This window comes from Mobula birostris, chromosome 1 (genome assembly GCF_030028105.1).
Source record: "Mobula birostris isolate sMobBir1 chromosome 1, sMobBir1.hap1, whole genome shotgun sequence".
Taxonomy (NCBI): Eukaryota; Metazoa; Chordata; class Chondrichthyes; order Myliobatiformes; family Myliobatidae; genus Mobula; species Mobula birostris.
Window position 1 is genome coordinate 53608365 of NC_092370.1, and position 14491 is coordinate 53622855.

The window sequence follows — 14491 nt, forward strand, 5'->3', positions numbered from 1 at the left end:
TCTCTTTGGTAGATAAGCTATATGTGCCAATTATTCTGGGCTTCTGGACAGAATAATTGGTGGTTTTTGTCAGCTGAATTTGTGTGTGAAGCAGTTCAAGAAGAGCTAACCTTATGAGGTTTTTGAGAGCTCCAATGCTGATTTTCCTACAGCAACATTTCTGCTTTGTGGCCAGGTTGATTAAGATTAGAGTTGATTAGACCCAGTGTCACCAGTGCTAGCATGGCACAGGTGACGTGGAGAACTTTGTATTCTCTTCATTCAATGGTCAAATAACATGAGGTATTAGAGTTTGGTCTTACCATCTGGTGATGTGCGTATCCTCCAACAAAACTGAGATTTAACAACGCCAGGGCTGTGCTCAAGAGGACTCCAGTGGAGCTAACGTTTCCTATTCTTTCCTTGATGGAATCTACATCTTGCCAAAGAGCTGCATCTTTTCACAACCTGGCCTTGGATTCATCTAGGAGGATCACTTTATCTTCATCTGGGATATGGACCAGTCTTCCATGGTTGCAGTTGAACTCCTCGGCCTCATTGGAATAAATATGCTGACAACTGGACGAAACTGATTCCTGTCAGGTGGTAAAGGGGAAGCCAACCCACTTTCAAAATTCAGTTTAATGTTTTGTTTCATGTGTTTAATTTGGTTGGCATGGTAGCATAGCAGTGAGTGCAACTCAAGTTCGATTCTCATTGCTGTCTGTAAGTAGTTTGTATGTTTTCTTCATAACTGTGTGGGTTTCCTCCAAGTGCCCCAGTTTCCTCTCACACCTCAAAGATATACAGGTTGGTAGCTTAATTGGCCACATGGGTCTAATTGGGTGGAGAGGGCTCGTTAGGTTGGAAGGGCTTGTGACCATACGGTATCTCTAAATAAATACTTATTTCGTTCTAAATAATATTTTTTTACCATTGACTTTAATTTTAAGTTTTTAAACATCTGTGAGGTATTTGAAAATGTAAAATTCTTGTGGGATTTGACGGGAGAAAAAGCTCCACCCCAGCTTTGCCTTCAATTAAAGCCTTTTGAGAACCCCAACAGGAATGGGTTTCTGTATTCACCACCTGAAATAGGTGCCTTTATCAAGGCAGTGGAAGCCAGTAGAATCACACCTCTATATCCGATCCAGAGGAAGCAAGTCAAGGCAGTGGTCAAGATCAAGAACAATTTGGTTATTACATTAAAATACTAAAGATGTTAAGTTTATGTTTTCCCATGTTCAAGCCTGTGATACAAGTACCATATATTGTTGGCGGCTTATCCTGCTTGCCAGCAAGTTTTTAATGTTATTTCCATTGACAATGTGGGTTGTCATTTGGTAAGCAGAGGTGTCGCATTAGGGTTATATAAGTGTACTTACTATATCAATCCTTGTTTCACAGCAAAGGGAAGAAAAGAGCAAGGAGCACAGGAGGTGAATCCGTTTGGGTTACCCAGGGAAATTAGCAGTAGCAGAACATTGCATTCACAACGGTCATAGGATTGACTTCGATGGCACAAAACTACTGTCCCCTGCCAATGGCTTTTAGGACTGCCTAGTAAAGGAAGCCATTGAAATAAAACTAGAGGAAAAGAATTTGAACAAAGACGAAGGTCTCACTCCAAGTAAGAACTGGAATTTGATTGCAAACAAGTTGGAAAGTGGAAACCTGATTGGATGAGGACTAACCAATCAGGAGGGACAGACTATGAGGGCATTAATACCACCAGAGTAGATATGCCTGGGCATCATCCTTGATGAAGATGGCAGAGTTGGTCATCGAAACAGCGGTTATAATTGGAAGCCTGAGAAGAGTTTATTCATCATATACGCTGGGAAAGCACTAGTTCCTTTTTTTAAACAATGCCAATTTGATGAGACTGGTCCACACATAGATCAAATTCTAACTCTGAAATAGTATTTTCACTGTAATTCTTTGTAATACACTGTAACTACAGCCTTTGTGCCTCACTATTCTCCAGGTGGGATAAAAGGGGAATCAATCACTCAAGGATTGAGGAGGGATAGATAAGATAGAGGCAGGAAAATTGTTTCCACTGGTAGGTGAGACTAGAACTAGGGGACATAGCCTCAAGATTTGGGGGAGTAGACTTAGGATGGAGATAAGGAGGAACTGTTTTTCCCACAGAGTGGTGAATCTGCGGAATTCACTGCCCAATGAAGCAGTGGTAGCTACCTCAGTAAATATACTTAAGACAAGGTTGGATAGATTTTTGCTAGTAGAGGAATTAAGGATTATGGTGAAAAGGCAGGTGGGTGGAGATGAGGCCATGGCCAGATCAGCCATGATCTTATCGAATGATAAGAGAATTTCTACATCCAATGATTAATTGAAGGGGCTCACGGATGACTGCTTGTGATTTAGCCATCAACATTAATAGTACGATACTTCCTTGAATGAACAGCTTATTCATGACCATTAGCTCAATAAAAGTATTGCATCTATTCATCATTTAAATTATGTGTAATGCATTTAGGAATGAGTAGTGTTTAAGTGTTAATTGTCTTTTATGACACCAAAATCTGGGAATGTGATGGAATGAGAGAACTAGCTGATCTTATTTACAGGTCTCCTAGTAATCATTGACTCGGGAAGAAATCAAAGAGACAGCCTTCAATCAGCTAGCTAGAGTGAAAAACACAGATAGGGTAAAGAAGAAAATTAGAAAAGTCGAGATGTGATTGCCAGTCTTGTGCCAAAGGGAAAAAAATTCACACTTTTGGGAATATTGAAGCAATTTGTAAAATCAGCTTAGCTCCATCGGAATGAAAACTTCAGTGTAATTTCAGTGTAACTACAATGGTACTGAATTTGAACAAATATGGTAGATGAGTTAAATATATGATATACAGAACAGCATTAATACAGTTGTCAGAGGATGTGAACAAGTTATTATGAAATATTAGGACAGCTCATAATTTGCAGTTGTACTTTACAGAACCTCAAGGAATATGACGATATCCTGACTGATGTTTCAACATTGTATTCAGTAACAGCTTCCAGCCACATTTCAAGAAAACTCAATCACAACCACAATTATGTAGTTGATTATATTACCAAAATAGAAGAATGAAACACAAGTTAGAAAGGAAGAAATGTAGGTCAACCCTACCTTCTGGCCTTTTTAGAAATTCTCTCTTTAATGAAGAAATATTCCATTCCAAAATACAGACACACAGTTAAATACTTGAACAATCTTGAAACATGGCAAGTCCCCAGCTTGTTCCAACACACTGTACGTATGGGTACAATACTTAACAATACAAAACATAAATCAGTAGTTTTATTACATTAACAGTGTTTACATTGAGCCTTTAGTGCTTTTAAAGTTACTGCTTCTCCTTTTGGAGACACTAAATATGTCAGTTGCTGTGGTTAATTTAAATATGATATAGTCAGATATTTTTGGTGAAAATTCAATGTCCACTATTTTGGACAGAAGAAAAATAGTTACTATTCACAGCTATTTTGTTAAATTTATCCATTCTGAATTCAGCAACAGAGACTTAAGTGTGTATGTGTATATGTAAATGCATATGATATACATACACACACACATTTACATAGACACACACACATACAGTATGTCTACATTAATTAACCTATATAACTGGGAAAAGGACAAATTAATTGAAGATTAGTACTGTGCGACAAACAAAACTAGACAAGTTTTCACTTCATGCACTAACAGAGTACAATTTGTTTCACAGTGAAGGCCACAAACTTGTGCAGGTTAACTCTGAAACATGCCAAGCCTTTCTCCCTTATAACACTCTCAACCTTACCTGATAACTTCCAGCATTTGTGTTTTTTTCTTTTTATCTCTATTCTACATCCATTTTCTTTGATTTAAATCAATAATTATAAACATATTTCAGTGTTTAATCTGATTATATCAATTAAATCACACAATCTTCTCATGTTATTTTACATGCTTTCAAGATAATATTTATGATTACTGTATAATAATCTTAGATTTCTTCAGCAATTCTTTAGCTTTCAATATACATATGTTGTGTCAGGTTTACAGATTATTCAGTGTGCAACTCCCATGTCATTATCAAATCATTTTACTTAACTACACTAAAACTAAAAAGTCATATATGATACACTTAAATGTGGCATCCATTCTAGAAAGCTCTTGTGATAGAATTAAGTACATCATAGAAAACAAAATTTATTAAAAACTTTATAGAGCAATTTGGCTTTAAGTACATTTAGTTCTGTAACAACTCACATGGAAGTGCTGTTTTGTAAAATTAACTTTTTAAATTAAGTGATACTTGAGAGGACAGTATCTGCAACCTTCAGCATATGTAACCCGTGGATTAATCAGAATAAAGCCACAAAGCTTCTTGAATCATGTGTTCTCAAGCTGCTTGTTCTATAACGTTCACAACTCTCTGCATTATTTGATAAAACTATTCTTTTCTTGCAATGTGTGCACTACACTGATGGCCAACTAAAATAATGCAACTCAAACATAAAAAATTACATTAGTAATGTGTTGTTCAAGTTTACAATCTTACAAATGATATAAAACAAACCAAAAAATGTAATATAAATTAGCAATGGACATGCTTGTTTACAATATTGCTAAATTCATCGTTCAATCACAAAAAAAGTTAAATGACTTAACTTTAACTATGTTACTGGTTTTGTTTTTGGCACCTACGGTTCAAAGTACAAGAACAGAATTTGCTAAGAGTGTCCTTGACACAGTTCACAGTTCTTTTATTTTACAGATATCCATCTTATTAAAAATGCTGAGAATTAGTGGTTAATGGGTACATATAATTTTGAATAAATAATCATATTTAGTGCCTTAATATCTGATTTAAGTGCATTTCACCAAAATAGGTTTATCACAGTTGAAAAAATATGTAACTGTTTTGTCAAAGTACTGCACAGTTCAGCTAGAAACAAAACAAAGTGTGTTAATATTGTCAGTTTAGACAGAATATTTTGCTCACAAATGTAAATAATTATCTTTTCTTAATATTAACACTGTTTCCTCTTGGGGAAAAAAAAACACCATATATGCTCTGCTTGGTGATAACTGCAGTTGTATTGTCCTGAATTCTGTTCTCATTTGAGCCATATAAAGAAGATGCTGATAAACCCAGATTTTAGTAAAAGAATTGTTGGACAACACATTTAACTAGAAACTTTTAAAATTACTTTGCTACAGTATTCACACTAATTATAAAATTGTTTATTTTGTCATAAGACGTTTCATGTGCTCATTCCATTCCTGATTGAAACCAGAAGTTAGACCTTCTTCATCATCCGTCCGTATGCAGCTTTCATCATCATCAGTTTTTACGTAGCTCTCGTCATCAGTTGGGCTGTAATTAGCCTAACAAGTGGATAAAATGACTGAATTATACATTGGACAAAAGTTATATTGAACACACAGGTCTCGGTAACCAACTGGAATATTTTACATTGTAAAAATGAATAACAGACATTTGAAAGCTTTGCAAAAGCAATGACTGAAACATTAACTGGAAGGAAATGCAGTAAGTCACTCAAAGGTCATTATGCTATCAAAAATTCAATATATTAGAAATAAAGCATTTGCATTCTTCCATTTGATAAATCAGGCTTTTTTGTAATACTGCAGAGAATATCTTATGTACATGTATGATGTAAACACAATTGCTATTTCCTAATGATGTCAATGATGTGTACTGAGCATTGCATCAATTGGAACTGACAGTTTCCTGAATTTAAGTGTAGAGATCTTCCTAAATTTTTGAAATTTGACAGTGCTGTTAGTAGGCATATTAAACACATGCAAGCAAGAGTTCAATTTAGTCCCATTTCTGATTCCTCTACTCTCATCCCATATAATGCAGAGATTATTAGTGTTGCAATTATGTTGTTTTTTTTTTGATTTGGCTCCAATTGCTCATATTCCTTCAATAGAACCCCCACTTTGGTCCCACCAATGTTTGTTCCCATATGGATGATGACAACTGGATCATTCCCTTTTTAAGGTTCCATTTAAGGTTCCTTCCAGATCCAAACAGATGTCCTTAAACCTTAATATAGGTTAGATAACATAGCCTTCGAGGCTCTTTCTCACTGTTTCATAGAACAGTACCTACCTTGCTAACAAACACAACATTGCTTTTCATTCCTCAATTTGGTTTCTCCATAACCCAAAGCAGGAATCTGTTCACTCATACTCTTTAGTCTTTACTCTTATCAGTACAGGGATAAGGAATTTCATTCCTACTGAACAAGTATAAGAACTAAGATTTCTCAACTTTAACTGTGTGAATCCTTAATTACCTAGAATAAAGCCATACTCATTAATCCTCTTGACTGATAATTATGTCATATTTAATCTAAAGGACATGACTGTAATTTGGAATAAAGTGTTCAAGTAAATCTACCCTTCCCTGATGCAATGCATTATCCCTAATTTTGGAATCTAGACCATTAACTGATGCTAACATGCGCTCATATTTTATTTTGTGCTTCAAGACTCCAATCACCCACATGATGAATAGAATAGATAATACAAGCCTTGCACTCAATTATCTTTGGGAAGGATGTATCTTTTTCCTGAGTCACAGGCAGCAAATTTGATCGGTGCCTTTTCCTGCACCATGCAAATCTACATAGAAAGCCAGTAGTTAATGTGGATGTAGCAATGATAGGCAAACATTACTTACACAGGATACAGAAGGTCTGTTCACCCCTGCAAACTGACCTGTAAATAGCAGATAAAATAAAGAGAAAGAAAGATAGCCACAAGAGTAATTAATGTGACCACTTAAAATAATAAAGATGCTATCTGAAAATAAAATCCAAGTGTCAAATAAAATGTGCAGTGGAAAGCGAAAAAGAAAGTATCTTTCAGTGATCTTAATATTGCACTTATGGCAAGACAGTAGCAGAAGAAATTATTTAAAAAAGGAAAATGTAAGTCATCTATTTCAAATGCCTTTCAGCAGTGATAATGTGAATCCAGAATGAATGGCAGGATAAGATTTTACTTTAAGCTCAGTTTATTTCTCATTAAGACTTTTGACACCAAAGGTAAAACCAGCTTTGACTGAGCCAGCTTCTGAGAAGTGCATACTTGCTAAAACTGTCATCCTTCAGAACGTGTAAAGAACATCTTCAAGGCCCATCAAGGCTGCAGGAACTCCAAAAGATTGTTGTGACTCCAGAAGACATTAATAACTCACAATATAATAAACAGAAAATGATGGGTCTTCAGAAGCAAGGGTTCAGTTAAAAGTACTGAGGTCATACACCCTCCAGTGAATTAAAGGGGTTTCTCCCCATAAATGTAACAATCAGTGTGCTAATGGATAGTAACTGTGGAAAGACAAAAACAAGAGTTAATGTTTTGGGTTGAAGAATATTTCCGATGATGGTTTCACCTGAAATGTTAACTCAATTTCTCTTTCTGCAGATCCTCCCTGACCTCCTGAGTGTTTCAAGCATAATGCACTTTCAGATTTTCAGCATCCAGCAGTTATTTTGAGATTTTCAGGGTATCAATGGATCTATTATACAGAACATACTCTATGTGATGTGGGTACTCAGCAGTGTATAAATCAGCATTGTATAGATATGCAACCTTGGGGATTAGTAACTAATATATGGGAATGGCTTTGGCAAAACTGCTCAAATAATAACTGCTACTTTAATCACAAATATTCTTTTACTTAATAACTACATGACATAGAGAGGTATATGGATGGAAGAAAAAGGGAGGGTTATGGGTTGTATAGGAGAGAAGAGTTGATAGGCTTATATAAGTCAGCATCACTTTCTGGTCTGAAGAATCCACACTATTCTGTACTGTTCTATGTTCTATAAACAATTCTGGCTTCAAGAAAAATATACTTGTTTTAATGGAAACAACAGGAATTCTGCAGATGCTGGAAATTCAAGCAACACACATCAAAGTTGCTGGTGAACGCAGCAGGCCAAGCAGCATCTGTAGGAAGAGGTGCAGTCGACGTTTCAGGCCGAGACCCTTTGTCAGGACGGAAACGTCGACTGCACCTCTTCCTACAGATACTGCTTGGCCTGCTGCGTTCACCAGCAACTTTGATGTGTGTTGTTTGTTTTTATGGAATCCAGTTTGGCCAGGTTTCTGATATTGGAAGGACAGAATGTGATTCCCTCTTCGTAAGACATATGCCTTCCTAACTACTCAATGTCATTGTTTTGAAAATTATATACAGAGTCACCCTATCCGATGATGTTTAATTTTCAAAGTAATTTTGTGATTAATGGTGCTGGATACTTTCAATTTTCTGCTGCTTGGTCATCGTGGCCTCAGAAGACGCACCGTGAAAATCCTGTTGCACTTCCTTCAAAATTGTGTTATCATAATGATCACAACAGAGGAAATTGAGGGCCAAAGGTTTTGTTCTTTGTCAGAAAACCATTTTACACGGTGCCTCAAATCACCCAAAATACAAACCAGGAGAAGTTCTCACCTTCTATAAAGAAGCCAACTTTTGTGTTGTGGTTGCACATATTGTCTTATCTCACCTGATAGTTCTCATCCTGCAGTTTTTGTTTCAGGTATTCTTCGAGTTTTAACTCGTGTTCAAGCTGACGGACAGATTCATTTTCATAGCTTTCATCATCTGTTCTAACATAAGAGTCACCATCTTCTGTAGCACTTACAAGGAAAGGAACCATAAATAGTTACCATATTTACCATTTGGTGTATGTGCGCTCTTTACAGTAGTGAATTGGATTCACATAATGGTAGATGGCCTCCCACACCCACTGTTTCCATACAATCAGATCCACACTGACATGGAGTGGATCTTCTTGCTGCAACTTTCTGAAGGAAGCCAGCTTCAATAAGTTTGATGAACCATTATGCAGTGCAGAGCCATCCAGTTGTAAACAGCAAACTTGGTATGACCTAAACAAGTATGACCAATAGAAATGTGTTGACAGTCAATTAAGCCATGTCCTCAGGCTTAGCTAGCTGTCAAGTAAAAATAGTTTTCAAAATAAAGCACGTTTTTTTAAAGTGGGAGAATGAAATTAAAACATCAGAAATACCAGTAAATATTTAAAATAATTAACCTGTTAATGTTAATTTCATTACTTTCACATCAGCCAGAAATGATGACTGTTTATTCCTCTCCACAGTTGCTGCCAGACCTGTTGAATTCCTCCAGCATTTTGTGTATTTCTCTGGATTTCTAGCACCTGCAGACTCTCTGGTGTGTGTGGATAACTTGAAGCTTGTTTCTACCCATTTCGGCAGTTACAGCTCATCGAAATTACTGGAGATGCTGAACAGCATGACTAACCTGCTACAGGTTGAACTGGCAGATTTCCCTAATTCAATGATGAGGAAATGTGGGAAGTTGATCTTCACTCATAAATAAGTTCTCCTACAGCAGTCATACAAGAGGGAAACAGACATTTTGGCCTCATCCTATCCACGGCAACCAGTCTATATTAATCCCATCTTCAGCAATTGACCCATAGCCTTCTGTGCCAAGTCAACTTAAGCACTTGTCTAGACTCATTTGTTTCCTCCACTCTCTCATGCGGTATGTTTCAGGTACTCACAAGGACCTAGATGATAAAGGTTTATGGAGCAAGAACAGGCTGAAATAATGGATTTACCAGGATCTTGGGAAAGAGGAGGAAGAGGGGTATGTGGGTTTGAGGGTTTACAAGGCTGATGGCTGTGCAGAGAAGATCTTTGGTGGAGGAAATGATTTCAGGACTGTCAGGGAGGCAGTAGCCTGATGGTCAGTGATGAGATCATGGTTCAGTGAATGGCAAGAGGGCTGGACTACTTGATTAACTCGACAAACATTTGGGGGTAACTCGACAAATGTTTTGGTGTTTAGGCAGAAAACAGTTAGTTTGCACCTCTTAGGCCTTATAAAATTTCCATATTTACAATGTCATGAGGAATTGGCAGCATATTTCAAGAAAACTTGTTTACATATTTTCTTGAAGAATCAAAATGCTGGAGAAACTTAAGTCAGACAGTGTCTGTGGAGGGAAATGGGAAGGTCAACATTTCAGGTCCAGATAAAGGGAAGATGGCCAATATATAGAGGTGAAGGGAAGGGGTAGAGTAAAAGTTGGCAATAGATGGATCTAGTCGAGCAAGAGTGTTCAGCTATGGAGAAGGTGTGAAACTAGATAGTTTTTCAAGTAGAGACCCAGCATGGACATGATGGGGATGTTGCTGCTGCTTGTTGGAAGTTTGGTAGCAACACCCTCGATTTTTTTACCTTGTTAAGGCTTCTTCGTAAATGCAAATTGTAGAATCTTCTATTTCTTGAAAATAAGGCTGGGCCATGAAATAATTAATTTTAGAGAAATAATTTAAAACTTCCTGGAGAAATACATTTTCCTTTCAGTAAGATTGTTCAGATGGCTAACTATTTTACATTTTGGGAGAAAAGAGGCAGAATAAAAGGCAAGAAAATTTCGAGGATAAATGCAGTTTTTTGTTGAATATATGCATTGAGCATGATTTTTCAAAGTTGTTATTCAACACAAGAAAACAAGGACAATTAATCATGCTTACATATCACTTCGAATTGTTCCTGTCGCAGCAGCACTGTTTATATAGCTGGGATTTCTGGCATTGATCTGAGCAAGAAAGGCCTTCTCAGAAGTTGGTGAAGGAACAATGTCATCTAAATGAGTACGACTAAAATCAGAGTCCACGTTGCTCTCTGTTTCACTGCCAGCCTCTGCTGAATTGAAAGCAAAACATTCATTAATAGTAACACAAACAGCTTAGACCTGCTGTGTTCAAAAATGTGAAGGTATGAGATGAGCTACACGTATAAAGCAAATGAAAAGTCACACCTCACATAACTTGGGAGAATAAAAGCTGCATCATTTGTTAATACAGGTATAAGTTTTGTATCATCACAATATATAAAGCAAAATTAATCTTGGTTGAAGGCTCAGTGCTACAACGTGAATCAACAATAAAACATTGACTTTCTTTCAAGTTTCACAAGCAACTGGCATCGCTGCAACCTACAAGCAAAAGTCTGATTCCTTATGAACTGCCTTTCTACTTTCATTTATAAATTGCTCAATGTGTCTTTGACTAAATTATGCAAAAGCAAAGTTATACTCAAAACCATGTATGACCGCCCCTTGTTTGTTTTCTCAGAACACAGGTTAAGCAACAGTAAAATGAGTTCCTTTCATGACTAGAAAACCACTCTGTACATCTCTGGGGTTTAAAGTCAAATTCCAGGTTATTGTCACATGCATGATATATGTGTATGTATATACACACACACACACGGCAATCAAAAACTTACTTGAAAAATAAATTAAACAAATTATATACAATTTTTACAAGAAAAACAATTAGAACAAAAAAAGTTAAAGTCTATTTTGTGCAAAGTTGACAAGTAGTCATTGTGTTGCTAAACTGTAGTGGTTAGGGTTTTGCTGGTGGTTTCAAGAATTGAATGGCTGGAGGGGTGTCACTGTTCTTAAACCTGGTGGTATGGGACTTCAGACTCCTGGTACCTCCTGCCGAATGGAAATTGTGAAAACATGGCATAGCCCAGATGGTGGGAATTATTGTTGATAGAACTGGCCTTTCAAGAGGCAGTGCCTCCTATAGATACTACCAGTGGTGCGGAAGGATGCGCTCATGATATATTGCAGAGACTATATTCCCTGCAGCTGCTTATATTCTTGTGCATTTGAATTGCCATACCAGACCATGACGCAACCAGTCAAGATACTTTTGACAGATTTGTAGAAGTTCGTTAGAGTGCTTGAAAATAAGGCAAACCTCCTTAACCTCTTAAGAAAGTAGACACAGGCATGCTCTCTTTATGATCACATCAATGTGCTGGGCACAGGACAGGACATGCAATATGTTAGCACCCAGGAAACAATTAGACTGGCACATATTTTCCTTTTTCTCCTTCCTGAAGTCTCCAATCTGTTCTTTTGTTCTGATGGCCCTGACGAAGGGTCTTGTCCTGAAATGGCGACTGTTGGCTCTTTTTTATAGATGCTGCCTGGCCTGCTGAGTTCCTCCAGCATTTTGCGTGCTTTGGATTTCCAGCATCTGCAGATTTTCTTGGGTTTGTGCTCTTTTGTTTTGCTGACATTAAGTGAAAGGGCACCATACAACCAGCTGACTAACTCTGCTCACTGCAGTTAGCTGACTCATCGCCATCTGTGACTTGTCTAGCAACAGTAGTGTTTTCAGCGAATTTGAAGCTGTCATTGGGTCTGTGCTTAGCCATACAGTCACGTGAATATAAGAAGTGGAGCTGGGGTCTAAGCACCCAACCTTGACATGCACCTGTGCTGATGGTCAGCGAGTAACTAAGGTCAGCCGATGAGGTAGTCGAGTAACTAGTTGCAGGGAGAGTTACAGAAGCCCAGGTTTTGAAGCCTGATGATGAGTTGGGATGTGATAATTGTGTTGAACATCGAGCTGTAGTCAATGAACAGCAGCCTGTCTTTGGAATTCCTATTGTCCAGATGGTTCAGAGCAGAATGAAGAGCCAGAGAAGTCACATTTGCTATTTAACCGTGGTGGCAATTGGTGAATTGGATCAGATCTAGACAATTTCTGAAGTAAGAGTTGATTCACACTATAACCAACCTCTGAAGGTATTTCATTACAGTTGATGTAAATGCCACTGGACAGTAGTCACTGAAGCATGTCAGTACACTCTTCTTGAGCATCAGTACAATCGGTCCCTTTTTGAAGCAATATCAGATTGCAGAAGTGAAAGGTTGATGTCCTTAAATACTCCAGAGAGTTGGTCTGTACAGATCTTCATTACTTTGCCAAGTACACCAGAGACTTTTTCATGGATTCACCCTCTTGAAAGATGCTTGGATCTTGGCCTCAAGAGTCTGAAATTACAGGGCCATCATTATACTCCGTAAGAGTGTCCCTTGTTTGCTTTCCCAGAGAACAAGATAAGCAATAGTTAAATGGGTCCCTTCCACACCTACCAAATAACGAAAAGACCATAGACAGCAGACATGCAGAAGATACTTCCAAAAGTGGGAAAGTCGAGAATCAGCGAACAGTTTCAGAATAGAAGGACATCCTTTAGAACAGTGGAATTTCTTTAGCAAGAAGGTGGTAAATCTGTGGAATTCATTGCCAGAGATGGCTGAGGCCAAGTCATTGGGTACATTTAAAGTGGATGTTGATAGATTCTTCACTAGTAAGGACATCAAAGCTCACAGGAAGGAGGCAGGAGAATGGTGTTGAGAGGGAAAATAAATCAGCCATGATTGAATGTTGGAGCGGACTTGATGGGCTGAGTGGCATAATTCGAGAAGCAGATGAAGTACCCTTCCAAACTGTGAGATTTGGACATCACCGCTTTTCTCATAGTAGCAATTAATTCCCTCAAGATAGCAATTCATTTTGTAATCTTCTAGATCTGTAAAACTCAATGTTTGCTTTGATCTACAAATCCATGGAGAATTTTCTACATGAATAACTCTTATTCATCATGCTCAGTACATGATTATCAGTTTTCACACTGTTTTGTTTACTCAAAGATGAGACTAAGCATTACAGAAACATTGAATTCTTATTTATAGCCACTAAAAACATGAAAAGTACTACTCGAGTTATTTTTAGATATAGCTCAAAGAAGCTACTCCATTCAAGAAAGATGTAATTCATTATAAATGTGTTCGAAAATTGATTCAGTTTTACTTGTTTCCACTGTATTACCATTCAACTTGAATAAAGGACAAAGAAACAAACCTACTGAAATGTATGTATACCCAAATTAAATATACTTTTTGCTGTAAGGAATTTAAGCAACTCTACAGCACCTGAACACTGAACTTGCACCTAGTTCAGATATGTATCATGATATTTTATATCAGTGCTACCAAGAGAATGCACTTGGACAAAAATTTTTCTGGATAATAAATATGTCAATAAATTAAACGTCTTGAGATTTTATTTTCTTCCAAAGAGGAAAAGAAAAACAGCAAATTTTCCTGCACATGCACTGACTAGCAAAAATAATAATTATTTAAAAGTTTATTCCCATTTCCAAAAAGGTTTCTAATGTACTGGTGCTCGAGAGTATAGTGACCTGCTTCAGTGGTACTTACATCAAATCATTACATATGGTGATACTGAATAATTCAAGCATTTGAGTTATTTTAGAAATCATACAGAGATATCAATTTATGAATACAATTAATCTTAATTACTCAAAATAACAAGTAAGCCGATGTGTCATTATCGTGTATCCCAGCTATTTTTCAGCTTTCATTTTTCTTACTTGATGCTCTTCCTACACTGCAAGTGTAGGAAATGGCGTTTGCTGTGTGAGTCCTGAAGCAGTTTACTGTTCTGCTTATGGACTCTGGCTGCTAGTCAAGGTTACAATGATTCATAAGGGCAGGCAAGGTAGTAGTGGATTTTAAACTGTTTCCTCTCAAGTATATAGTAGTCCATATATTTTTAGTTACAAATGGT

General features: G+C 37.1%; 1 protein-coding gene across 15 annotated transcripts in view; it reads right to left on the reverse strand.

The window, feature by feature from the left end:
• Nucleotides 1-3129: 3129 nt before the first annotated feature.
• dtna (dystrobrevin, alpha) overlaps nucleotides 3130-14491 on the reverse strand; it is a 217270-nt gene continuing 205908 nt past the window's right edge. For 7 of the 15 annotated variants that reach the window (XM_072255312.1, XM_072255380.1, XM_072255343.1 and 4 more), the window contains 3 exons: nucleotides 10562-10733; nucleotides 8536-8668; nucleotides 3130-5365 (listed from right to left, as the gene is read on the reverse strand). In XM_072255312.1, the coding sequence (XP_072111413.1) occupies nucleotides 5222-5365; nucleotides 8536-8668; nucleotides 10562-10733 (449 nt within the window). In that variant the 3' untranslated portion in view covers nucleotides 3130-5221. Of the gene's footprint in view, nucleotides 5366-6692; nucleotides 6731-8535; nucleotides 8669-10561; nucleotides 10734-14491 lie in introns of all 15 variants that reach the window. The other 8 variants (XM_072255396.1, XM_072255406.1, XM_072255388.1 and 5 more) reach the window with 3 other exon arrangements.